This window comes from Carettochelys insculpta, chromosome 3, assembly GCF_033958435.1.
Source record: "Carettochelys insculpta isolate YL-2023 chromosome 3, ASM3395843v1, whole genome shotgun sequence".
Classification (NCBI taxonomy): domain Eukaryota; kingdom Metazoa; phylum Chordata; order Testudines; family Carettochelyidae; genus Carettochelys; species Carettochelys insculpta.
The window spans coordinates 6,271,750-6,298,057 of record NC_134139.1 but is presented as its reverse complement, the minus strand read 5'-3'; the positions used below and the strand labels follow the sequence as shown (position 1 = coordinate 6,298,057).

The 26,308-nt window shown below is 41.5% G+C and overlaps 1 protein-coding gene across 3 annotated transcripts in view; it reads right to left on the bottom strand.

Annotated features, from left to right (window-relative positions):
• The window catches only part of RALGAPA2 (Ral GTPase activating protein catalytic subunit alpha 2), a 377,942-nt gene that overhangs the window by 225,747 nt on the left and 125,887 nt on the right, over window positions 1–26,308 (bottom strand). For all 3 annotated transcript variants that reach the window (XM_074989296.1, XM_074989298.1, XM_074989297.1), the window contains 6 exons: window positions 20,307–20,404; window positions 18,938–19,031; window positions 18,585–18,761; window positions 11,379–11,572; window positions 10,650–10,748; window positions 9,387–9,542 (listed from right to left, as the gene is read on the bottom strand). In XM_074989296.1, the coding sequence (XP_074845397.1) occupies window positions 9,387–9,542; window positions 10,650–10,748; window positions 11,379–11,572; window positions 18,585–18,761; window positions 18,938–19,031; window positions 20,307–20,404 (818 nt within the window). The remainder of the gene's footprint in view (window positions 1–9,386; window positions 9,543–10,649; window positions 10,749–11,378; window positions 11,573–18,584; window positions 18,762–18,937; window positions 19,032–20,306; window positions 20,405–26,308) is intronic.

Sequence of the window (26,308 nt, the reverse complement as noted above, 5' to 3'; positions counted from 1 at the left end):
CTGCTCTTTTGTATACCTCAAGAGAAGATATAGATGTTTCTGGCAAGCTCGAAACATTAGGTCACGTTTGCCATTAATTATACTGTGTGATCATAAATCAAAAAGATATTTTTTAGTTTTATTCCTCTCTTAGCACTATTAAAAATCAACACAGAGAAGAAAAAATTCTAATTTCACAAATTCAGCCTTCAATAAGTGCTTCCTTTGCCAGTCTGACTAGATTCGTCTGAAAAATAAAGCGATAAGCAAGACAGTGCATGGGCTTTAGCAATGAAGTACTGTCCTAACCAATTTAGAAGTTTTCTATATGCCAGGGGTCAGGAATGTGTGCTACTCTTGGCACAAGCCGATCAAGAGTGGTACATGGCGGGGGGTTCTGGCCCCATCCCTGTTCCCCCAAGCAGCATGGGAGGGGGCAAGAGCATGGGGCCAGAGCCCCCCTGTGGTTTGGGGCTGCAGCCTGAGGCCTGCTGTGGAAGTGTGGCACAGTGCGGGGCTGGGACTGGAGCCCCCTGCTGTAGCACAGGGCCAGAGCCCCTGCCATGGGGCTGCTTCTTCAGTATGGGGTCAGAGTCAGAGCCGCAGCCACGGGGCCCCAGATGGAGCACAGGGACAGAGCCAGAAATCTCCACTGGAGAGTAGGCCAGAGCCCCACCTGGAGCATGGAAAGGAGACAACAGCAGGAGCTGACCTTCCCCATATGCTGCTTGCAGGCAGCAGACACGAGGGCCCAGGAGGGTCTGGCTGACCCCTTCCGCTCACCGTACTGAATGGTAAAGCTTTGCAGCTCTATTTATTAACGAAGTTGTTTTAAGTAGGACTGTTAATGACTTTAAAAAATATCACCAGCACTTGGACTGTACCCAGATGTCAAAAGGTCAAATTTCAGTGATCCATCTTGGAAAGGCTGCTATCCCCTGCTACATGCAGTTATCCAGACACATGCAGTAAGCATATAAATATGCATACACATTTAGATGCCTGTGCACGAAAATAAACCCAACTGTGTTGGTTGTTCAACGAGTATTTTCTTCATAATTAGCAAGTTATTTTTCTGAAAGATAGGGTCAAACCTCTGTCATAATGCAAATCATGCCACCAGTGTTATGAGCAACTCTTCAGGAACAGGTTTGCATTTCTGATACAAGATTTATGAATTTCTGTTTTTAAATAATGAAACTCATCAGAAAAGGCTTCTGCTGATGCCAACATGCAAGCAGAATGAATCAAACCCTTGATATCAAATTTAAATGAAAGGCTTGCTGGGCAATAAGTATATAACCACACAAGAACGTTAGCTCAAAGAACCAGGAATGCAGATGGGGTGTGGGGTGGGAGTAGAAAGATGGACAAAGGGGTCATTTGCCCAGGGGCCTGGGCAATTTAAAAAGGCCTGGGTAGTGGGAGGATGGTGCTGCACAGTAGAGGCATAAGGGGTGCTGGAGCAGTTTATATCATAGGGTGCTGCGAGCCACTGAACCGAAGTACAAATCCTGTGTATAACTGAAGGTACTTTAAGTCATGGGGTGCTGTATCATGCCTAGATTCCAACGCCTATAAGTGGTGTGGCAGCCAGAAGCTCCCACCTCTTTTAAATTGCCTGGGTGGAGCATAGGGCTCCTAGATGCATGTGTGGTGGTACCAGTGGCGCTGAAGGCAACCAAGCAGGCATATGGAAGCCTGGCTGTGCTGAAAGAGTGCACTCAGGAGTGAAGCCAGCAGCTCGCTGGGCACCAGCCAATGCAGGGGCAGCACCACTTCAAATGGCAGCCAGACTACATCCGAATGGGCATGGCTTGTGTGTGTATGGGGGCCAACTGACCATTCTGCCCTGCAGCCCAGAATTGCTGTTGCTGGGTCTTGCATATAACCAGCATAGTTGTGTGGTAGTCCTCAATCTTTCTGCTCTAACTTCATTGTGAGCTGTGAAGACCTTTGGATGCACTCACTGCCCAATCACCTGAGGATGTGTTTATTATTTATAATATCAGTTCAGATTGTACAGTCTTGGAGAGGAGGACTGTGCTTTTGTAAGTGTCTGTACACTGCCTAGCACAATGAGGCCTTGGGTCTATGACCAGGACACATACGTGCTAGCAAAACACAAATACTAAGTAGCAACGATTATTAATATACTATATAAAATTGCTAGGCAACAAATCTATGAATACCACTGACTTACATTTTTTACCAGTCTCTGCATTACTAAGGATATGAGTTTTAATAAGGTGTACTAGTTTTGCACAGTAATTACTTTATGACTAAGGCATCATTTATTTCCCTAAGAACCCTGAGCTAAACCAGGGCTCAGAAACCTCCAGTATGGGTGTCAAGAGTGGCATGCAAGCTGATTTTCACTGGCATACAAGGGGAGAGCTCAGCCCTCCCTCTTCTCCCCCATGCTGCCTGGAGCTTGGTCAAACCCATTTCGCCTGTGGACTAACAAAAAAACAGCTAATGTTACCAACCACCACCTAAACAGTAAAGCTCTGCATCTTAAGTTATTTATTAATGAAGCTGTTGTAAGTACGCACTTTAAAAGGTATCACCAGCACTTGGATCATAGATGGAGGTCAAAAATATTAAATTTCGGCACTCCACCTCAGAAAGGTTGCTGGCCCCTGATCTAAACTGTGCCCCAAAATGTCTGAACCGTAGCATACAATTGTAGTTGATTTTGGACATTCTGGGGCAGCTTCAGATAAATATGAACATTTAGGAGGTCTTTTACATTCAATATGGAAATAAGCATGAAAAATAACGATCACAAATCACCTCCACTTAAATGTGATGCTAAATTGTCTTCTAATGATACATTTTAAATTTTGAATGTGTTGTACGTCTCCGTATTGAAAGTTTACAACATTGCTATAGCATCGGTCGGGGGGAAATCAGCAGCTTTGATAGATACGCAAATGACTGTTGAGGTTTCTGGCACCAAAACAGCTACAGTAAACGTATGAATTTGTGTGATAACCACAACATTAGCTAAATGTTAAAACCATCAGAGAAGTTAACTAGTTAAGAAGACTGATGATGTAATTTGCATAATTAGATTTCAAAGTTAACATCCCAATGACCTAATGGAGTAATTCATATTTCTCAAGGCTACTGTTTCAGGCTGTCTGCAGACTCAAATAGGTATTATTAGTTTACTTCCAATGGTACCTCATCCCATTAGACAAATATATCTTTTGTAGCAAGTAATTAAGAATGTGGTTCATGTCACCAAAAGGCTACACAGTAATATAATACACTATATTGTAGATGTTGAGCAAGAGGCATTAAGACTGAGTATATCAGGTCATAATGTGACATCACAGTTGGTATAAAATATGTTTGCTGTGTGCTATAAATTTTCCAGTTGAGAAGCAGCTTTCCCAAATCAAACTAATTATTTTTGGCTAACAAACCATCTTCTTTGTAAATATTCTTACATGTCTATTTATACCAGATTTTATCCTCAGTTTATGAAACAGCTTGGAGTTTTTATCTAACAGCTTGATATTAATCAAAGTGCAGACATTCAGCTAAATAAAATACATTAATATTTAGAACTGATTTATGCATGAGTTTAGAAAATCAAAAGTACAGTGTTAATGACTCCTGAGCCACTTTTCAGATAATTTAAAAGTAGATACAAATTAAGAGACAGTAACACGACAGGAAACTTGCAGTCAAGTGTGCCATCATGAGGCAAAAATCAGCAAGCCACAGACGGACAATGCTAATATGATAAAACTGACAAAACTTTGGAATGGTTTATAACACAGGGTCTGTATCCACTAAGCAGTATTTACATCTTGACCACGTTTAAATTCTAGACCGTAAAAATACACTGAAGATATATATTAATTTATAAATATAAAATTAAATGAAAAGTGGTTCCAAGATGAAAATGTTGTCACTGGTTGTAAAATACCAGTAAAATTCAACTCTGTGATAGTAAGTTACAGTAAAAAGATACGAAACAGTTTTTTTAGATACAGTTAGGACTTCATTTTTTTAAGAAATACAAAACAAATTGGAATGACAAGATGAAAAATACAAGATTAATATAGCAGTCATTAGTTCTAAAGCTAAAAATAAGGAATTCAAACAGACAGAACTAGGATTTCTAAAACTGTTCAGCATCAACAATGGAGGGCAGATTTTCAAAAGAGCTCAGCACCCATAAGCTCTCTTTCTTCAACAGAAGCTTCTGGGTGATACAGTTCTTTAAAGTCTGACCAACACTATAAGATTTGCCCGAAAACAGAAACTTAATTTAAGAGCCGATCTTTTTATTGCCTGTTCCTTACGTTAATCCATAATTTCCTCATATCACTTGCTGACTGATTTCCCATTGATTTACTGCTCAATCACAGAATCTAGTTTTATTAATGCAAGCCACGCAAGTGAAAAAAATCACTCTAGCAGCTCAGTTATCAATTAATACAGTCACGTGTTTCTTCTCTACCACATCCAAGTGATACAACCCCCATATATAGCAAAAATTCTTTCTGGTAATCCCTACAAGCTTGACCCTGCACTTTGCATTATTAAATTTCATATTGTTTCTATCACTGAAGTTTACAAGGTTGTCCAGATCATCTTGTGCGATAGTTTGGTCCTCCCTCCTCTGTACTTGTGATCGCTCCCAACTCTGTGTCATCTGCAATTTTATTAGTACACTCCCTCTTTTTGTAAAAAGGTCTGTAATAAAAATTTTAATAAAACTGGTCCTAACAGTCTCTCTGAGACACTCCATTAGTAACCTCCTGCCAGCCTGACACTTCACCTTTCAATATGACCTGCTCTAGTAGCCTCCCTTTTCATCAGTTTGTTATCCACCTTTCAATTCTTGTATTAATCCTCATCTCAAATTCAATGATTTCCCCTTGTGGAACTGTGCCAAATGCATTACTGAAATCCAAGTAGACTAGATCCACTGTATCTCCTTTGTCTAAAAAATAAGTTATCTTCTCAAAGGAGAAGTTCACGTTGATCTGGCACAAGCCATCTTTTGGAAAACCATGCTGTATTTTATTCTATTCTAATTACCATTTAACCACTTAGTCCTTAACTTTATCTTTAAAAATTTGTTCCCAGATCTTGCTTACAATTGAGGTCACACAAAATGCCCGTGGTTCCTTTTATCACCTTCTTCCCTTCCTTAAAAATAGAAATATTAGCATTTCTCCAGGTACGGGGTATGACTCCCCACATTTACAGATTCATTTAAAAACTTGCCATTGGGCTTGCAATTTCATATGCCAGTTCCTTTAATATTTGTGGATGGAGATTATCCAGGTCAGATATAGCGCCATGAAGATGGTTGTTCAAATTCCATCTCAGATAGTAATTTCTACTTCCAGATACTCATTCCCATTAGCCACCTTGCTGATCTGCCTCAGAGCTTTATTAGGCTATTAAAAACGGAGGCAAAATATCTGCATAGGTGTTGGACCATGCCTAGATTAATTTCAATATCTGCCCAAACCCCAGTTTCAGCAGTCACACTTCTTTCTTTGTTTTCTATCTATTTATATGGTTATAGAACCTTTTACAGTTGGTTCTAAGTCTCTGTGCAAGGTCCAGCTCTACTTAGCTTTTGGCAGTTATCCCTGCACTTTCTGAATTCCAAGAGTTAGCTTTCCTTGCTGATCCATCTCATCTCCCATGTCTTGCAGGCTTTCTGTGCTCTTTTAATCACCTGATTGAGATGCTTTCTCTTTCTTTTAATCACATCCAGCCTGATCTGCAACCCTTCCTTAGATTTTTACCCCTTGCTTAGGATGCAGGCTTCAGATAGTTTCTGCAACTTTGACAAAATAATTCTAATCCTCCTCCACATATAGCTCCTTGAGTCCTTCAGTTCAGTCAATTTCTTTAACTAATTATGTTAATTTTTTTTTTAACTTAGCACTTTTCAAATCAAGAACAGTAGTTGCAGATCTATTTTTTGTTTATCCTTCCATTTAGTTTAAACTGAATTATCTCTTGATTACTTGACCCAAGTTCGTCCCCTACTTCTACGAAATACTACTCAACAGTATCAGATCTAAAATGGCTTCACCTCTTGGTGGATTCAATGATTATTTTGTGAAGAAATCTGTCAGCTATCACATCTAGGGAAGTCAGGGCCCTACTACTAGTAGCAGTGCTTCTCCTGTGATCTATATTTGGGAGGTTAAAATCTCCCACAATCACACAACTCCCAGTAGCATTTTTTTTAGTTAAAAACATTAAAGATATATCTATCTGTATCCATCCCTACACAAGTGAAGTCCATTCCATGAGACTGGTGCTCAGTTCTAAAGGATAAAGTACTTTAGAGCAAGTGGCCTAAAAGGAGAAATAAGCTCTGCCGACTGCTGTATGCAGAAACATTACAATAAAAAGAATTTGCTTTGCATGGGTCAAAATTGATTTTTCAAGATTTAGCTGAAGGATCAAACTTCCAAACAATAAAGTTGTTTTTGAATGGCCAATCATGCCTCCTGATATAACTAATATTTGAGGAGCCAACTGTCAAAGTAGAGAAAGATTTATTCCTAGATGATGGAAGCAGGCAGCCGTGACTATCATGACCTTTGAAACCACTACAAGATAGATGACAGACCCTGTCCTAATAATGATTGTGACTGAATGGGAAATGAAGAAATCTTTCATGAGAGAGATGAATCACTGTGTGGAAAAACACATCTTTCAGGCTTAGGGTTTCATGTCAGTTCATTGATTACAGGGAAAGAACTGCAGCTCCTAGGGACACTGTCGTGAATTTCAGATGTCTGACATGCTTGTTCAATTAACTTATCTAGTATCAGCTCCTTAGGTTTCTGCAGAATCAGAAAAATATCTGGAATAGTAATTTTTCCACCTGTGTTAAGTTGAACTGGTTCTACGGCTCCTAAACTTAGAAAATATGAAATCTCCTGTGTCAGCACTGATTCTGAGAGAGGTCACTGAAGAGGAATGGGGGTAAACTGGATAAATAAACCCACTTCAGTGGTCTCTAATATATATTTCTGTGATGTTAAATCTTCTCATGCTTGATGGAATAAAGAGAGCTGGTATCCAAAGTAAGGTGAGGGGTTGGGTCACGCAGATGAAAAATCCTGGGTGGTTTGGTCTCAATCAAAAGTGGTGCTTAGCCAATGTTGCTGGAAAGGATGAAGCAGTCCACGTGGAGAAGAGCGATGGATAGTACCAGGAAATGAGATCTATGTTTATGTAAAATCTGGTGTTACATTGCCTGTGAACTCCATTAAGGCCAATGAGAGGGATTACAAGGCATGTGGGCAGGGGAGGCTTCTCCTTGGCGGTCACTCGATAATGAGTAGGAGGTCTTCATGTCACCCTCCTATTTGTGAGTCCACTGATGGCTGATCAGACCATTTGTGGAGCCACAGGTCTTATCACGGAAGGGACAAGTGTCGGTAGCTCTTGAAGGGGTGTGGGGCAGCTCTTGTCTTCTCAGTCTTTACAGCTCGTCTTTTCCGCCTCTCCTCATCCGCACTATGTTGGGACCTCTCAAATTGTGCCACCCCTTCATGGATTAACTCTCTCTACTAGGGATGGTCTTGAGCAAGGTTGTCTCATGTATCGCTACTGATGCTGCACCTTTTCATATGTGCATTCAGCATGTCCTTCTATTGGTTTGTCTGGCCCCCACTGCTCCTCTGTCCCTCCTCCAATTCTGAAAACAGAACCTGTTTTGGGAGGCACTAATCAGACATCCAAACCACATAACCAGTCCAATGAAGTCATTAATGAATCATATTGACTTCAGTGCTGGTCATATTAGACTCTTCTAAGACACTAGTCTTCATGCACCTATCCTCCCAAAAACTATTTAGGATTCTCCTCAGGTAGCATTGATGATACTGTTCAAGTGCCTTGAAATGACGGTTGTATGTTGTCCAGATTTCACATGCGCAGATTACCTTTGGAACAACCAATGCACTGTACACAAGGAGCTTTGTCTTGGCATAGATATCCCAGTTCTTGAAGGCCCTTTGTCTCAGGCAAGTGAAAATGAGCTTGCACAGCTCAGATGATGCTGCCTTTCCCCATGAATGTCGACTTTAGCAGAAAGATGTTATCCTGTCTTTGCTGCATTTGTATTGGGAAGTAAAGTAGCCTGGAATAAACTGGAAAGCCTTGAACAGAAAATTCAAAGTTCGAGTCAGAACACTCCTCCATATATTGCATTATAGGTGACAACCCCATACATATAACAGAAACACTGGAGGAGGCAAGATGCACAGAAATATGAGCAGCTGGTGATCCAGCAGACAAAAGTTAGTACCAAAAGGTGTCTGGAGTTCACAAGCTGTGGAGACTCAGGCTCATTTTGTACCATAAGATCTTTTGGGTATCAAAATTCTCATAGCTCTGGAAGCACAACAAAACTTTCTATAGAACACTAGCAGTGTTCTAGGTGGCACTGTCCAAAGCACCGACATCAGCCTCAATGGGATCTCAGATTCTAGTGAACCTGCTTTCTGGGTCATATTAGTCTTCACTATTGAGTCCTCCACTGCTTCAAAGTGCCTGAAGTTCAAAGAGCCTCATTAGCACTCCTCTTGGGACTGGACGTCTCCACTGACCAAGTCATCTTTGAGGAGGAACTCTCTGCTCCTCTCACTGCCTTCTTTAGTCCAAGTGGGAAGCTCTTGGTACACAGTGTACCCCTCACTCACAATGTGAGACTAGGGTTTCAATATATCATCTTCCCCTTAGAACTCTCTTGAACAGTATCTTGACATCAAAAGGGCACTGATGACACAGAGTACCTCTCTAGAGAGGGATTTCTCTGCAACTGGGACAGAAGCTGGTCTTAAAGCTTGTTGCATTATTAGCAGTAAATATTCTATTTCCCTGCTCTTGAAGTATATTCTCATAACAGTGTGGTGAAAGAGTAGTTCTCTTGACTTCTTTTTTTGATTTTTAGATCACTGAAGATATCCTGGTTACACCAGGGTGGTCTCTTGCCAAACTTTCTATGCTTTCTATGCAGTGTGGCAGTTTGTTCTTGTGACCTTAAAATAAAGTGTTTTTGCAAAACTGCCGACTATCTCCAACTGTTTTTCTCCTTTGATTTGTTTCCCCAGTATCTCCCTAACAGCTACCTGAGTTTGCGTTCTTGAAAATTGGTCTTCCTGAAATCCATTGTTCATGGATTACATTAACTCCATTAGGCTAACAATCATTTCTAGTCCATATTTTATTTTAGTTTTTGATAACGCCATCTTCAAAGTTGGATACTCCTCCAACTTCAAAGCTTCAGATTTGCTAATCCAGGCTTTGCCAATTAAAGCAATGTAGTGCAAATGTGCAAATGTAGTAGTAAAGATAGTATTGCAATTACATTATTTTAAAAAGAAAAGTCAAGTTTTTACCTGATCTTCACTAGTTAAGCCAATGTGCATCACGAGGTAAAAATGCACTAGAAAATCAGAATTTGGCAAGACATCTTGGCGCCTAGTCATCATAGCACAGATCAACCTGTATGCTTGAAGTTTGCCTTCTTTATATTCATTTGGCAAGGTTGTTGCCTGAAAAAAGAAGAGACTTTTTATTAAAAGATCTCTTCTAATTACTAAATAATTTAAATCTGTATCTCCAGCAATATATTTTTGCAATTTATTGCAATCAACTGTGTGTATACTTGCCAACATATGTTTTGAAGCCATATTCTAAATATGGATATTCAAGAGTTGCTTAGTTGTTCTAGACAAGGAGTGAGCATTAATTTTCGAGAGGGGGCCTCTCCAAGAGTTTGGTAAATGGTCACAGGCCACAGTTCTCTACACTATTAATGGAGGGGGTGCAATATGTGAGATGTAGATGGGTGAAGGAGGGGGTTGTGATGTGGGGGCAGGGGACCTGAGGTACAGGTTGAGAGCAGGTTTGTGCTCAGGAGGGGATTCTGACTTAGGGGAGAAGTGCGGGAGAAGGTGCAGGGTTTGGGAGGGCGTTAAACTGGGACAAGGATACAACAGGGGATGGAAAGGGTTTAAAGTGCAAGATGGAACTGTGATCTTGGGCACAGGGTTAGGATGTGGGAGGGGATGGGCTGCTAGATAAAGACTCTGGCTAGGAAGCGCTTACCATAGGCACTTCCTGGCCAATTGCCTAGCAGGATCCCCGCACAGGTTCCCTGGCTGTTGCAGCCTCACATTCAATGTGGTTGGCTGCTATGGCCATCGTGTTTCTACACAGTGTACCCCTTGGGGGTCAGGCAAGGGTGGGTATCTACGAGCTACGTGTGCCCACAAGCACTGCCTCTGCAGCTCCAATTGGGCAGTTTGAGTAGCCAAATGTACGATTGTGCTGGAGGCTGGAGAAGCATGTGGAGACCCTTACCCCAAAGAGGTGAGCCACACAAAGACACACAAACTGGCCCCAGCAGCTGGCCACTTTGAGCAGCATGTGGGGTTATGCCTTAGAGGAAGCCTGCCTGAGGGTCTCCTAGGCCCCGACATGCTGTATCAGTCCCACGGGCAGTAAGTTACCCACCCTGTTTTAGACAAAAGCATAGCTAAAGGGTGAACACTAATTTTTCTAATATCTACAATGATTGCAAAAAGAAACACTAATAAAAGATTCAGTATTGGCAGGAAGCAGAACACTACTCTGCACAGAATTTAAAACTAATTTACCTTGAATAACCATGATGCAAATATCCTTAAGGGTGGAATTAAAACAGGAGGAGAGGGTGTAGACTGGTTGTCCAAACTTATAGCAAGATTGTCCCTTATCTGATTTATAAAAAAAAGGAAGGGGTTAACAAAATAATATTTAATACATTAAAATGAGTATTATTGACACCGCATTATTTCTTTTCAGCCTCTCTACTGAAAGCGCTGTCCTGCCACCCTCTTTCCTTCATGTGCTTGTGCACATGCCCACACACTTTCCAACAAACTCAAATTCAATGGAAAATGTGTGGTGTTATTCCTCCATCCTAATAAATTAACTTTTTAATGGTGTATTCTGGAAATTTACAGGAACTCTCAATACATAGAGATTATTTTGTACTTCAATTCTTTGCTTCTATTTCACTATTTTACCATCTAAGAATATATAACAAATCTTTATTGTTACTGCACAGAATTGTCTCTTATTAGATGGTTTTACCCTTTTTCCTCTCTCCTTTTTCTTTATTTAATATACAACCTTTCCCTCCAAACACCACACTATATTGGTTTCTTCAGTGTTAAAATTCCAGTATCACTAAAAGAACCAGCCTGAGTAGTTCAAACTCTTCAAATATTCCAATAAAAATGTCTTGTATTACTTAGCAAGCTTATTAAATAATACTGCAAATGAATTTTATGGAAAATACAAAATCATTTTAACATTAGAATAACCCACTTTAGAAACAATACCTTTGCTAGTTTGTACCATAATTCATAGAGATACCCAAAAATTTTGGCATGGATTTTAGGAGACTGGATATTGTTCACATCTCCAAGAATTCCCAAGATCCTCCTCCATAATACAGCAGCTGAATCAGGATGCCAACCAATGAGATTGCCGCCAGCAATTATACTGCAGTCATCAGCAAGGAACTCGCTGCTGTCTAAAGAATAAAACACATGGTTTCAATGGGTAGTCTCTCTGTGCTGAGCAAAACAAAATCATTCATATAAAACAAGGAATGATCTTGGAGATAATTGGTAAAATTGCCAGGAACATCATCTTTCCTCCTGGAGCTGCACCTAACTTTGGCCCTTTTATAGCTTCTTGAACTACCTATTACGAGGTATCTTCATCTAGTCACTCCTTTCTAATTCCAACATGACTGGCATTTAAAACTCAGAAATAAAACCTCTAACAGACATTTAGGCATATACATCCCCTTAGAAGCAGCAACTTAATAATAAACAAATGCTTTCTTTATATATTTTTGAGTCAAATATGGGCAATTTTGACTCCAGTACAACTTAGTTAGGGAAAAATAAATTTTACATAATATCACAAGTACTGTGCGATCTAACCCACTCAGAAAACACAAAAATTCAAAACTGAGAAATAACTGTTTTCATTATCCAAAGAGAGACAGACCTCCATAACTGGTGTTCTTCAAGATGTGTTCCTCATGTCCATTCCAATACAGGTGTGCGCATACGCACATGCCTAGTTGCCAGAAGTTTTTTCCCCCTAGCTGGTAGCTGTCATGTCAGTGAAGCACTCCCTTGAGTGGCACTGACACAGTGTCCCATACAGGTGTTGCCCAACTCTGCCTTCCCCCCCACCACTCAGTTCCTTTTTGATGGCTACCCCAACAGTGGGGGAAAAGGTGGAAGTGTTTTGGAATGGACATGAGCAACACATCTCAAAGAACACCAGTTATGCAGATAACCATCTTTTGTTCTTCGAGTGATTGCTCATGTGCATTCCAATGTAGGTAAATACAAACTGATGTTAGGAGGTGGGGTCAGAGCCCTGGAATATTTGTAGTACAGCCCTGTCCACTGCAGCGCCCTCCCGAATGTGCTGCGTAACTGCATAATGGACTGAAAACACGTATGGAAGATCAGGTGGAAGCCCTACAGATTTCTTGAATAGGAACCTGAGCTAGGAATGCTACCAAAGAGGCTTGTGCTCTTGTAGAGTGAGCACTGATCAGAGAAGGGGAAACCTCTGCTAACGTGCAGCATTCCTTAATACAAGCCACTGTCCATGAGAAAATCCTTTGGGATGAAACTGGGAGGCCCTTCACCCTGATCACCACCGCCACAAAGAGCTGCTGCAACTTCCCAAAAGGTTTGGTCCTATTCAAGTAAAAGGCCAAGGCTCTAAAGACATCTAAAGTATGTAAACTCTGCTCCGTTGGGGGTGGCATGAGGCTTTGGGTAGAACACAGGTAATGAAATATCCTGATTGACTTGGAAAGAGCAGACCACCTTCAGCAGGAAGGCTGGATTGCGTCTCAATCTGACCATGTCCTCGTGGAACACCATGTAGGGTGGGTCCACTGTAACAGCCCTCAGCTCAGACACCTTTCTAGATGATGTGATGGCCACTAAAAGTGTTGTTTTGTAACTTAGAAACAGCAGGGATCAGGAAGCAAGGGGTCCAGACAGGGGCCCCATGAGCTTTGTCAAAACCAAATTCAGGTCCCAGGAAGGCAAAGGGTTCTGCATCAGCGGCCTAACCTCCAAGCCCTTCATAAACCTTTTGACCACGGGGTCTGAAAATACTGATGAAAAGCCTGGACTAGGATGGAATGAGCAAATGGCCTCCAAGTGTACCTTGACTGAGGAAAGGGACAGTCCCAGTTGACTCAGGTGCCACAAATAATTCAGAATCAAGGGGACTGTGGCCTGCAAGGGGGAAAACCACTTCTGGGATGTTCAAACCACAAACCTTTTCCACTTTGCTATGTAAGTGGCACTTGTGGGAGGCTTTATACTATTCAAAACCACATCCCTCATTGAGTCTGAGCAGGAAAGTTCCATGGCACTCAGCCGTGAAGCTTCCATGCTGGGAGGTGAAGGGACGGGAGGTTGGGGTGCTGAAGCCACCCCTCCTCCTGTGTCAACAGGCCTGGGCATAATGGGAGTGCTATCAGACTGCATACCAACAGGTGTAACAGAAGCAAGAACCAATTCTGCCTGGCCTATGCTGGAGCCACCAGGATTACTGACACCTAGTTAGTTCGAATTTTGAGGAGTACCCTGTGAATGAGGGGAACAGGAGGGAACACATACAGTAGCAGGTCTGCCCAAGATACGTTGCACACATCCACCCACGACCCCAGACTACAGATCCAGTGACAGCAAAACATTCAGCACTTCACATTGAGGTGTGTGCCAAACAGGTGCACCTGGGAGTAACCCCAAACTTGGAAAACTGATCACAGCACATCTGGGTGAATGGACTATTCATGGTTCATGAAGGACCTGCTGAGGTGGTCTGAAATGGTATTGTGGACCCTGGGTAAGTAATGGGCCTGCAGGAGAATTTCATGATGAATGCAGAACTCCCATACTCTGAGGGCCTCGTGACACAGGGGAGAGTAGCATGTACTCTCTGTCTGTTGATATAATACATTGCTGTTGTCTTGTCTGTACTCACTGACATGCAACGCCCCACCAGGTTGTCCTGAAATACCTCACATGCTAACCTGGTCGCCCTGAGCACTCACACTGATGTGGAGCTTGAGGTCTGCCATGTCCCGTAGGGCCTGAGTCCAGTATTCTCCGAGATGTGCCTCCCAGCCTAAATCTGATGTATCGGTCACTAGGGACAGGAAGGTTGTGGAGGCCTGAAGAGTACCCCTGCGCGCACAGTCCAAGCATCCAGCTACCAATACAGGATCCACACCACCTGCTGTAGTAACGTCACTTATTTGTCTATGTCATCCCTCACATAGCAGTGCACTGATGCAAGCCACAGCTGGAGGGGGAGTAGTCGAAGTCCAGCATGTTGCACCCCACACATACACACTGCCATGTGTTCCAGGTGCTTCATGCAACACCTGGCTGTCACGGTGGGAGACCTGATCATACCGTTTATGATTCCAGCCACAGTTGCATTTCTCTTCTTCCCTTCACTGCTGCCAGGGAGTGCTTGAGGCCTGACTTCTGAAGCAGATGCCCGCCTCCCCCACCACTCACCATGCCATGTCACTTGGGGGAGCAGGCTTGGAGGAAGAAGTGGGGTGGGCAGGGCAGTAGCAGAGAAGAGGTGGGTTGGAGGAAGAGAGAGGCAGGGCCTGGGATGCAGGAGGGCTTGTATCAGTCTCCACTGGTCAAGTGTCTGGTGCCCCCCATGTCATCCGTAACCAGGACAATACCTAATTGTAACTATCTACAATGAGAGGAAGGCACTCGAGTTAATAAGACCAAGATCTTTCCAACAAGCATCACTGGTAGTAAGAAGGAAATGAGGGGAGTCAGGGGTGGCCCCACCCTCTTATACCAAAACACAGCAACATGTGGCAACATAAAGTACTCAAAGTGCCTGGATGAGTACTGCTGAGGGAATAAAATCTCTGGCATCTGAGCACAAGTAGCACACACACAGTGAAATGGCCACATGTAATCAGTCGCTCGAAGAACTCATACAATATGCATGTATAAACATTAATTTGCATACCTTTTGCTTCTTTGCTATTCTCATGTTATTTCTCTTTTCTTTTTGGCTTATTACCACTGATTACACACTCTTGTCCAATACAGGAGCATGAGAGGCTTTTACAAACAAAATGCAAGTTTAGCATGAGGGAAGTTTAAAATCATATGACCAAATAAGTTTACCTTTGGAGAAACCAATATTAATGAAAATGCTAAACAAAATTAACCCAAATACCCAAAATATTAACTGGAATACAGAAATAAGTTTCAGTTAGATGGGTCCATTTATTTCATCTGCTGAAAATGATCACATCATCCCCTTCACTACAGTGTACAGAGAAGAGCTAAAACAGGAATAGCTACAGTGAAAACTACAAACGAACAATGCCAATGGTTGCACAACCTGCTCTTGTTTTTTTCACCAGTTCCACAGAAGCCATTCACGCTCGTGCACTGTAGGGGCTATGCATACTGGGAGGTAGAGAGTTTAGGGGAGGAATGCTCTCTGTGGCATCACCACGCAATAATACGATGTCTGATTAACATACGTTGGATGCTCAGCAAAACCCTCAATGTTCTGCGGGAGCAGTGATGCCATACCAGAAGGGACAGTCTCAAGGAACTCTACAGAAGTACTCCAGCTTTAACACAGAAATTTAATCACTTAAAGGACAGGAAAGGTCAAATACTCCATTTCTGCAAGAACGCAAATATTTTACAACAGAAAATGAAGTTTACTCAGTGAATTACACCTTGACTTTTCTGACCCTTACTAAATCTAAAAGTGGTTTCAAAAAAGGGGGAAAAAAAGATTAATATATAGCATGACAAACTCTCTTAACATGTGAAATACAGTTCTAAACAGTCATTCTGTTTTGCAATTACAATCTCATTACTAAATTTGCCTTTCTGCTCTAGGTTACTGATCAGATTATTTTATAAAAATAGTTTTCTTTTGCTTATGCAAAGAGCAATGTTTTTGTATTATGGATAAAAAGCAAACTAGCAATTTATCTGTGTCACACAGGTAATAATCCTTAACATATGTTATATTACAATCTGATGACAAGATTAACTATTAAACTGGATGTACTTATTCATTATATTAATAGTATTTCAGAGAATGACTGAATAAATGGAGTAGATAACCCTGAAACTATACATCTCATCATGGAAAACAGCCTACCAGAAAAATTCTTATGTTACACAAGTAAGTTACTGAAATGACATCTATGATGCACTTATTAAAAATTAGATGGAAAGTAGTCTTTACAAAAAACAAAGCACCAAAAGAGTGCAATATGCAATATCAAATGTTGTATCCTATATGTCAGTTACAATAAAATGAAAAAAGTAAAAGGAAAATTGCTAACAAACTGACTTTTCTTAAGGGTTACCTTCATTAGATCTATATTCCATATGTATTTCCTAATGACACTGGAGATTTCTAGATAACTGAAACATCATAGAGGGTGAAATCTTGCCCCCTGCTCCTAAGTCAGAAAGAGTTTTGTCATTGATTTCAAGTTTGGAGACATGGATTTCAAATGCTTAATATTGGGAAAATCATTTTCTTGAGAAAACGATAACAACTGAAGAAAAGCACATTTAGGAAGAAAAAAACATGGCTAGCAAAGGTGATTTCCTTTATTTGCTTATGGCATTTTTCTAGTCACCAATAAATGCAATCTATAAAAGTGGCAATGAAGTTTCTATACAAAGGAAAAAGGAGATAGAAAATGAAAAGCAAGGAAAAAAGAATGAGAACATAGTCCATACAATTAGATTCTTTGACAACCTATGGAATAAAGTTTGTATAGCTACTTTGGAGGTCTTCAGTTTTGCCCCTACTGTTTTCCATATGAAACTGCAGTTAATCACCATTTCAGTCTTTTACACTAGTTCACTATCACAGTACCATGAGAAGTTTCTTCTGTAATTGTCATAGCAACACTTACAAGATTGACCCAAATATCTGCCCCTTTGTATAGGCAACCTGCCTCTTAAATCTTAAATGAAGATATTAGTTGCTTCTCATTAAAATGTTACATTTCAAGAACTGACAGGCTGCAAGAGATATCAACTGATTACAGTATTTTCAAAAGTGTATCCATTACATCATCAATTATTCTCTGTGACCACTGAAGTTAGGATGAGATATACCAGGCTTAATCTGAAGCAAGAAGATTTAGGTTATACCAGAGTAAAAGCTTTCTAACCACAAGGACTTCCAAGGCAGGCTGAGGAACTCCCATCATTGGAGGCTTTTAAGAACAGATTCAGCACACACCAGTCATGGATGATTTAGATTTACTTGGTCCTCTGCTCAGTACAAGAAGCTGTGCTTAATAATTTCTCAAGATGCCTTCCAGACATACATTCTTATAATCATACTAGATACCATTTTAGAATCAAGTACAGGTTGAACCTCTCTAGTCCAGCAACCTCGGGACCTGACGGGTGCCGAACCAGAGAATTTGCCAGACCACGGGAAGTCAATATCGTCTAGAACATTACCAATCCTTCCACTGCTTACTGGGCTCTTAGAAGACGTTTGGGGGTAAATTAGAGCTAAATAACAGCACAGAACACTGAGAGCAAGGACTGGTGGCAGTAAACAAACTATGGGACTGTGGGAAAACTTGGCCACACCCATGCTTATTGGTCATTTGGCTGAATAAATTCAAGCTGGATTATGGATGTTGCCAAACCAGAGGGGTTCAACCTGTAGCTGGATATTAAGTTCTGCTGCCAATTTTAACTCTAGTAGACCCAGTATCAATACCCTTAACTTCACATATAGCCTTACAAGATACATTCTTTCCTGCTTCACAGGGTGTGAGGAGCAGCTGCTGTTTCCACTCCCATGGTATCATTTGACAACATAGCTAGTTGTTTCACCTCAAGAAGAAAGGTAACCAGAGCATGAACAAGTAACTTGAAGAGATGTCCTTCCCTTTGAGATTTTAATGATGTCTGACATTCTTTCCACTATTGTGTTCTTCTGCAATTGTCCCTCACTTAATACTACTTGCTGTGTTTGTTTCATTGCCTTCCACTTTCATGTGTGCATGTGTTTTGTTGTGTTTACATGTGACCTACACACACATTTTGTTAATGCTGTATTGTTCAAAACAAAGAAAACGAAGCATTACTAAGCATTTACAGAATTCTATCTTAAAAGATTATCTATGTCATTAGGGTCATATTTAATGTCAAATAATTCTCATCTACTTAAAAACACACATTTTTACAAAGCAAAACAGTGCATGAAAACTGAGTTTATAAACTAGCATATGTAAAAAGCTGGCAATGGGTGATAGGGGACAGATTCACTTGATAACCTGTTCTGCTCATTCCCTCTAGAGCACCTGGCATTGGTCACTGTTGGAAGACTGGATACTAGACTAAGTGGACCTTTGGGCTGACCCTGTATGGCTGTTATGTTCTTAAGTTCTATCATTTCATAACAAAAATCAACAACTACTGCATTTTCTTGAATATACATACCTGTTAAATTAGCAGCATCTGAAGGACTAAGCTGCAACCAATGACGTGCATCTGCATCTCCACAAACATCTGTGGGTATATTAACGTCATGTTCTTCTTCACATGTTTGCCAGGGAGCCAGGGCGATTTCTGCTTCACTGTTGTAGCTTATGGACATGTCACTGCTAACACTTTCACCTAAAGTAAGCAAGAATTACAAAGAGTCATCAACAGTGTACTATAATAAAAATAAATCTTATTTTCCCCAGAGTGATTAAAAGTAGCCAATATTAAATATGTGCTTAGTCATATTGCCACATGCCACCATAAAGTATCACTCCTTAGAAAAAGAATTTGATTTGCCGGAAACTCACTTATTTCTCTCTCTCTATGATGATTTCCATGTGACTGCTGAAAATCTGCTTTCAAATCTAATTCAGCTGGACTGCTGCTCCTTCGTATTAAAACCTTCAGAAAAAAATATAACATTGCATTCCCCCCAATTAATTTATAGTTAATTTGAAAAAAATACCATAATATGATATAATAATGTCCTCTATTAAGATGAATACACATTTTATACATAAGTGTCACTGAAAACTGATTTACTAAGGGATGGTTTAGACATTTAGTTATGCCTCCATGCAAGGGAATGGACTAGCAATCAAAAGAAATGAAGTGTTCTTGATACATTTGTCAAGTTTTATAACCACTTTTTCACCCTACTTGGGTTCTCAGGCCAAAGCACTGCCATGCAGGAAGCAACAAACTCATCTGCCGAGGCTACCTTTCTGGAACTTGTGGCCCTAACGCTGATTTTTGTGGGGAAAGAAATGACAATCACTCCTCTGGGACTTTAGGTTGCTTGTATTCTTTAGAAGACTGCATGTAGCTTTGTGTTTTCCAACCAAATCAGGTTCACATTAAGCAGTGGCCAGATAAATCCAGCATTTGGTAATTTTTCAGCTTTTCACTGGTTCACATGATATTTTCAGTTATTTATACCATAAATAAGGCTACAACCTCAAGATCAACTTGCAAAGAAGGTGGAAAGTGTGATATTGATTGCAATATTATCAGGGGTAGTAAATATTAGTAAATAAGTAGTAATAAGTACTAAATAATAACAGAAACATCAAAAGGAGGAGGAGGATTAATCTCTGAATTCAAGCAGACAGTAGTAAGATTGAGAAAAGACAATACAGCAGAGCAACATATAGTGTTCTCCTGAGCTTGAGTCAAGCATGCAATCCTCATGTAGCTTTTAGACTACATCTCCTTGAGAGCAGCAGAGCAAAACAGAGTTTCAAATAAAGCCAACAATCTGATTTTGCATTGCACGTCTAACAGGATCATCAGTTTCAAACACTTCATTAACTACCAAACATTAACGTACTATGCAATTCTGTAACCAACATAATTTACTTATAAGACAGTTATGAACTTACTGTTTATATTTATGCACCTACACCCATTTTGTCTCTATATGTTGCTTTATGTAATCTTCATCGCAGTATTTCCATAAATGAGAGTTAAAGCCTAGTCATATTAAAAATATGGAATATTCAAAACACTTGCTACTGTCAACAGCAACAGTTTAACTCCAATTTCTATACCAATGGGATACACAAACTTAAAATTTCATCTGTTATCCTTTTTACACATTTATATTAATACGAACTGAAACATTTTAGTATCTTGTCAACTATTAGAACTTGAATCTGTCAGTCAATTTTGCCTTACGTGTTGGGCTTCGTTTTCTTTCTTCATAAATCCCTTCTTGTCTTGAATGGATCTGGAATCTGAACAATTTAAGTTGTGCGAACTCTCAGTCTTTTTACCTACATAAAAAAAAATTTTAAATGTAAATTAATGAGACAGGAAACAGAGTCAAGGAAATTAAGCTCATCACTAATCTAAGAATGATTAGAAACATCACTAAATGTGTGCATCTCTCTGATCTTTCCAATATTTACACAGAAGTGATAGAATATAACAAGACAGTGTAGGACTGCTGTGTACTCATTTATATTAAGAAAGCATAAAATTACATGGATATTTCCCTCAGTGTAAAAAATGCAATTAGGGGAATACAACTAAAATCATCAGCTGTGGTGTGAAACAAATATAGTGAGACACTGAAAATGACAAGTTACACACCAATCACAGATATTTTCACTTTGACTATGAAACAAGTTCTACTTTAAGAAAGATTGTGCTATACACTTTCAAGTGACAACCGCCTGAAGCCAAAATGATTTTTACAAATTATTTAAAATGAGATAATTATCCAGGAAAATTTAGTGCTTGTGAAAACTGTTGGAACAACAGAGCTGGAAAATGAAGTTAATTTCTCATACAACAGACAACACACAGGAAGATTACTCAAGATCCCCAACACATTCCCATTTCAAAAAGATAACCTGTCTGCTGATGCTTCCTGAGGCATACCAGGTAAAATACTATAACACTACACACTAATGGTAAACAAATTGTCCAGTGAAATCTCACTAAATTGCTCAGTTACCACTTACAAAGCCCTGCAGTAAGGCAGGAAGTTTGCCTGACTGTTACCTACACTTCTTAAGTGAACGGCAGGCAAATGGATGAAGCCAAGAGTAAAGATGGCATCACATCAGCTAAACCCTGGAGGAAACATCTCTTCAACTCTATAATCAAATTATGAGCTAATGATAGCTGTCTTTCAGTCATTGGCAATATACTCAAAGCCCTGGTCTACACTACAGAATTACTTCAATAGACTCTGTTGTTGAGAGGAGTGAATAATCCACCAACATTAGTATCAGTGTAGATAGCACTACGTTGGCAGGGATCTAGCCGACACTGTTTTAAATTTAGACCTGACCATAGCATAAAACTTCTTTTACTAATTCATGTGGAACGTTTCTACATATTATCTTATAAATAAACATTTGCATAACATAAACACTGGGGAGAGTTCACAGAAAGCATTCTGAAAACTGGTCCACTCATTAAAATTTACCTTCTGCGTGTAATTATTGTTACCACTGAATTCCTCTACAATGAAGATGATGTTCAAAAACAATTACTTGTAAGAAGCAAGTACTAATTTTTTTTTAGGGACCATTTTAAAGGTTACAGCTATACTGGAAAATTAGGACCTGCAGTTCATACATGATTGCACAAAAAATGAAGCTGTAGTGTCTTAATGTGATCATCATGCCAGCTAATGCTGTTAAGAATTCAAATTAATTAACACTACCAAGTACTCCAACACAGAAAAATACAATGGTAACAATACTTTTTTTTTTACTTTCAAAATATGATCACTATAGCTCTTATCTATAGTACAGCATCCAGTAATGCTAAATTAGGAGCTGCACTAGTAAATTTAGTCATATTTCTAAGGCTGTGTCCACATTACATGATAAAGTCAATTTTAAGGCAATTAGCTTGATTTTATAATGTGACTGTATTCATTGTAAATACCATTAGATCGATTTTAGGGAGCGCTAAAGTTGATATTACACCTAGCATGCGAGTCAACATAGTGTTAAGCTCAAATTTAAAAGGTCAAATTAATGCTAGTCTGGAAACACCATTTCTTTGAATAGCCTTTTATTAGCCTTCAGAGGTCTCCCTCATGTATCTCACAATGCCCCAAGATTGTCCACTCTTGCTGCTTCCATGTTCATTGTTCTCCAAGGGCACAGGAATTCGCTAACAGGAAGCCTGCAAATTTGAATTCATCACCAGGAAGCCTAGAAGCCTGAATGTCTTTCAAGCCATCACATTGCTTCTGTAGCCATCTCTTGCCATCATAAGTACTCAAGTTTCTGATGTAAGTTCTCAGGGTCGCAAGAGAACTCCAGCGTGGTCCCATAACAAGACCACGTATCTCCTTGCTGTTTTGGGAGAGGAATCAGTAGCAGGCAGACTTCAAGTCTGCAATCAAAATGCAGATACTTATGAAAAGATTTTGCATGGGATGGTCGCCAGAGGTTGCTCGCAGGACGCTCAGCAATGCCAGGTGAAGGTGAAAGAACTCCGTCAGGCTTATCACAAAGTATGGGAAGCCAACGGGCGATCCGGGTCACCTCCCAAGACATGCTGGTGTTATGAACAGCTGAACTCCACTCTTGAGAGGGACCCGACAACTTTGCAGACCCCAGGAGGAGCCAAGAGGAGAGGCAAGAAGAAGAGGCCAATGGAGAAGAAGATGGGGGCAACCAGCAGGGGCCTGAGGAAGCTATTCCAGATAGCCCAGAGCTCTTCACCTTCAACCTCGAGCTGGACCATTCGAGGCCAACACCGGAACCACCCCGAGACACAGCTGTTCTGGTGATTTTTTTTTCCTAGAATGATAGAGGCAGGTTGCGGCTCGGTATAGGTACAGGTATATGTTTTCTATGGATCTATGCCCCTCAGAACAGTGTGTTAATATTTCTGGGGATGGATTGCTTATCCATTTTGGAGACCTCCAGGAAGGGCTCATCCAGGTACTCTTGTATTTTTTGCATGAGGTTTTTGGGCAGGCCTGACTTATTCAGCTTCCATGATAGCACACCTTGCCAGGCCAGGCAACCAGATACCAATCTGGTATAACGGCCCCCTACATCATTTTGACAAATTTTCTAGGTTTGTGCTCACACAGGATGAGCATCTCTTCTTTTTCACTATCTGTTATTTTTAGGAGGGTGATGACTTCTTCAGCAACCTACAAAAGCACAGAAATTTGAATTAGATTTATGCACAATGCTCCCTGACCATTTAAATTTCCCAGGACCACAATGCCACTCCACTTGGCTGGTGGTGCTCCATTCCCTCCCCCACAACTGCTGGCTTGATAGGGAGATACCAAAATATGTTTCCTTCCCCCTACCTTTAACTTTACACAGATCCCTCCTCACTCAGCTGGCCATGAGGCTGCAGACAAACCCTTCCCCCTCACCACAGGCTGCAGGGCTCTGCGGACCCTGCTTCCAGACACCAGCATATTCAGTGTTGGCGGGTTTCTCTTACAGCGGATTGCTCCAGGGACCGCCAAGAAAACTTTTTCCCCTACTCACAGACACCAGCCAGCTTCCCCTGCTTTAAATATGCCCCCCTCACTCCCATCCACTGCACCTAGTAAAGTGGACTAAAGCTTACTATGTCCACAATGAAGTGGTCTGGATAAATGATGGCTTATGCAATACAGACTGTGTGTGACTCCTTGTCATCCCCATGAAGCCAAAAGCAGTCTTGGAAAAAGAAAATTTCACTGATTGTAAAGACAGAGACCCATTCATTCTCTTGGTAAGCACTTTGTGGGAACTGTATCTCAATTTTGACCTTCACTTTTCAGCAGACATCCTCAGCATGGGAGAAAGGATGAGGAAGCACAAGAGGTCGAAGCAGGACCTTATCCTGCAGCAACTGCAATGCACTGACAACAGCCCCTGCCAGCCAGAGGGCAACAGAGCAGTGGCAGCAGAGTGTCCTGGAGTTCAGGAGAGAGGAATCAGCTTACCTGAGAGACCAAGGCACATCTCCTCATGAGAGCAAACTGAGGTCCTGTGCTCCATGCTATAGCTGTAGAGGGACTCCCTAGGGAGCATTCAGTTTGTGGGCTCTGCTCCCTGGGCTCTCCTAAATCCAGGTCGCCCACCCCGTCTCATTGCAGTCACTGAACATGAGAACAGAGGGCAAGTGCAGTCTGCCACTCCATCCCCAAGACCTCTACCTACAACAAAAGGTTATTCCACTACCCTTGAGACCCCTCCATTTCCCTGCTACTTAACCCTCAGATAAACATTCTGACAACCACAGTGATTTCTTGATTCATGTGGTGGGGGGGAGCACAAATCATTCTGGTCATTGCAAGGAGTTCAGCAGAGGAACCTGGGCGGGGGTGTGTGGAGAGGGCTGGTAGCACAGCTGCCTGCCACTACACAAAAGGTCCACAGAGGACTTGCAGCAGAGGGACACAGTTGGGGGGGCGGGGGGATGGAGAGGGCTAACAAGACAGCTGGCTGCTGCTATGCAAAGGTCCACAGAGGACTCATGGCAGAGGGACCTGGACAGAGGTGGAGGTTGCCAAAGCCGATGGAGCTGATGAAACCCCAGAGGCACTGCCCAGAGTCCAGGATCGGGGGCTGGTGGGTCATCAGTGGTGCCTGTCCCCCGGGGACAGGGAAGCCAGGTGCCCTACTTGGCTTATATCACGCATGTGTGCATCTCTGCTAAAAACACACTCGCCTTCCCCCTCAAACACTACAAACATTATTTTTGTGAAAATAACCCTCCCTTTACATCCATTCTCTCTTTCACCATAACCCTCTCCTCCCCCTCAAATAAAAGTATTCTTCCTGTGAAAGCCGGGGTCTGATTTATTGGTTCACATTTGGTGGGGTGCACAAATCATTGTGGGGAGTGGGGGTGCTATCATTGAATAGAGCAAAATCCACAGTACCTAGAGTATAATGGTAGATCATAAAACGTGCATAAATATGGCTATCCAATCATTCATAAAGCTATATTTTAAGTCTCCCCGATTGCTGCTGCCTCTGTGTTTGCACTGGTGGATGCCCTAGTGGGCAGCTACACATGAGCCCTGCTTACGACATCCATCTCTGCACTCCAGGCTGTCACGAAATTCTCCCACCCGGATTCACAAATTTATGCAAAATACAGAATGCTGCAACCACAGTGGGGACATTAGTTTCTGAAAGGTCCTAATGGGTCAATAGGCATCTGAACGTGGTTTTTAAATGGCCAAAGATGCATTCCACCACCATTCTCCACTTGCTGAGTCTGTAGCTGAAGTACTCCTTGTTGCGATTCAGGGTACCTGTGTACGGCTATCTGAGGCAAGGAAGCAGAGGGTCAGCAGGGTTATCCAGTATTACTGTAGGCATCTCCACATCGCCAATCTTGATTTTCCAGTCTGGAATAAAAGTCCCATCCAGGAGTTTTGTGCACAGACCTGAATTTCTGAAGATGCACGTGTCATGAACCTTTCCCAACCATGCCACGTTGATGTCAGTGAAACGACCTTTGTGATCTACCATCATCTGCAACACCATCCAAAAGTATCCCTTTCAGTTTATATACTCAGAGGCCAGGTGACGCAGGGCCATGACGGGCATGTGTGTGCCAGCTATTGCCTCACCTCAGTTAAGAAACCCCCGGCAGCAAAGCTATCCACTATGTACTGGACATCTCCTAGGGTCATGGTGTTCCTCAGAAGATATCAACAGATTGCACTGGCTACCTTCACTACCACAGCCCCCACTGTAGATCTGCCCATCCCGAACTGATTTGCCACTGGTCGGTAACTGTTGTGCTCTGCATACTTCCATAGATGGATTGCAACTCGCTTGTGAACCATTAAAGCCACTCTCATTCTTATATTGCTGCACTACAGGGTAGGGGCCAGCAAATCACAAAGTTCCATAAAAGCAGACTTGCACATGCAAAAAGCAATGCACCCTCTGCTGGTCATCCCAGGCCTCCAAAATGATGTGGTCCCACCAATGTGTGTTGGTGTCATGAGTCCAAAAATGCTGCTCTGCTGTAAGCAATGCGTCCAGGGCAGCCAACGCTTTTAAGTTCCTGGTCTGTAGTTTATCAATTTCTTCTTCACGCTTTTCATCCACAATCATCATCTGAGCCCACTGCCTTCATTGAAGCAAATACTGCATGACATTCCAGGAAACGGCCACAACGGCCTGTGCAACAACTTGAAGCATTTGAGGATCCATGATAGTGCTAGCAGTGTG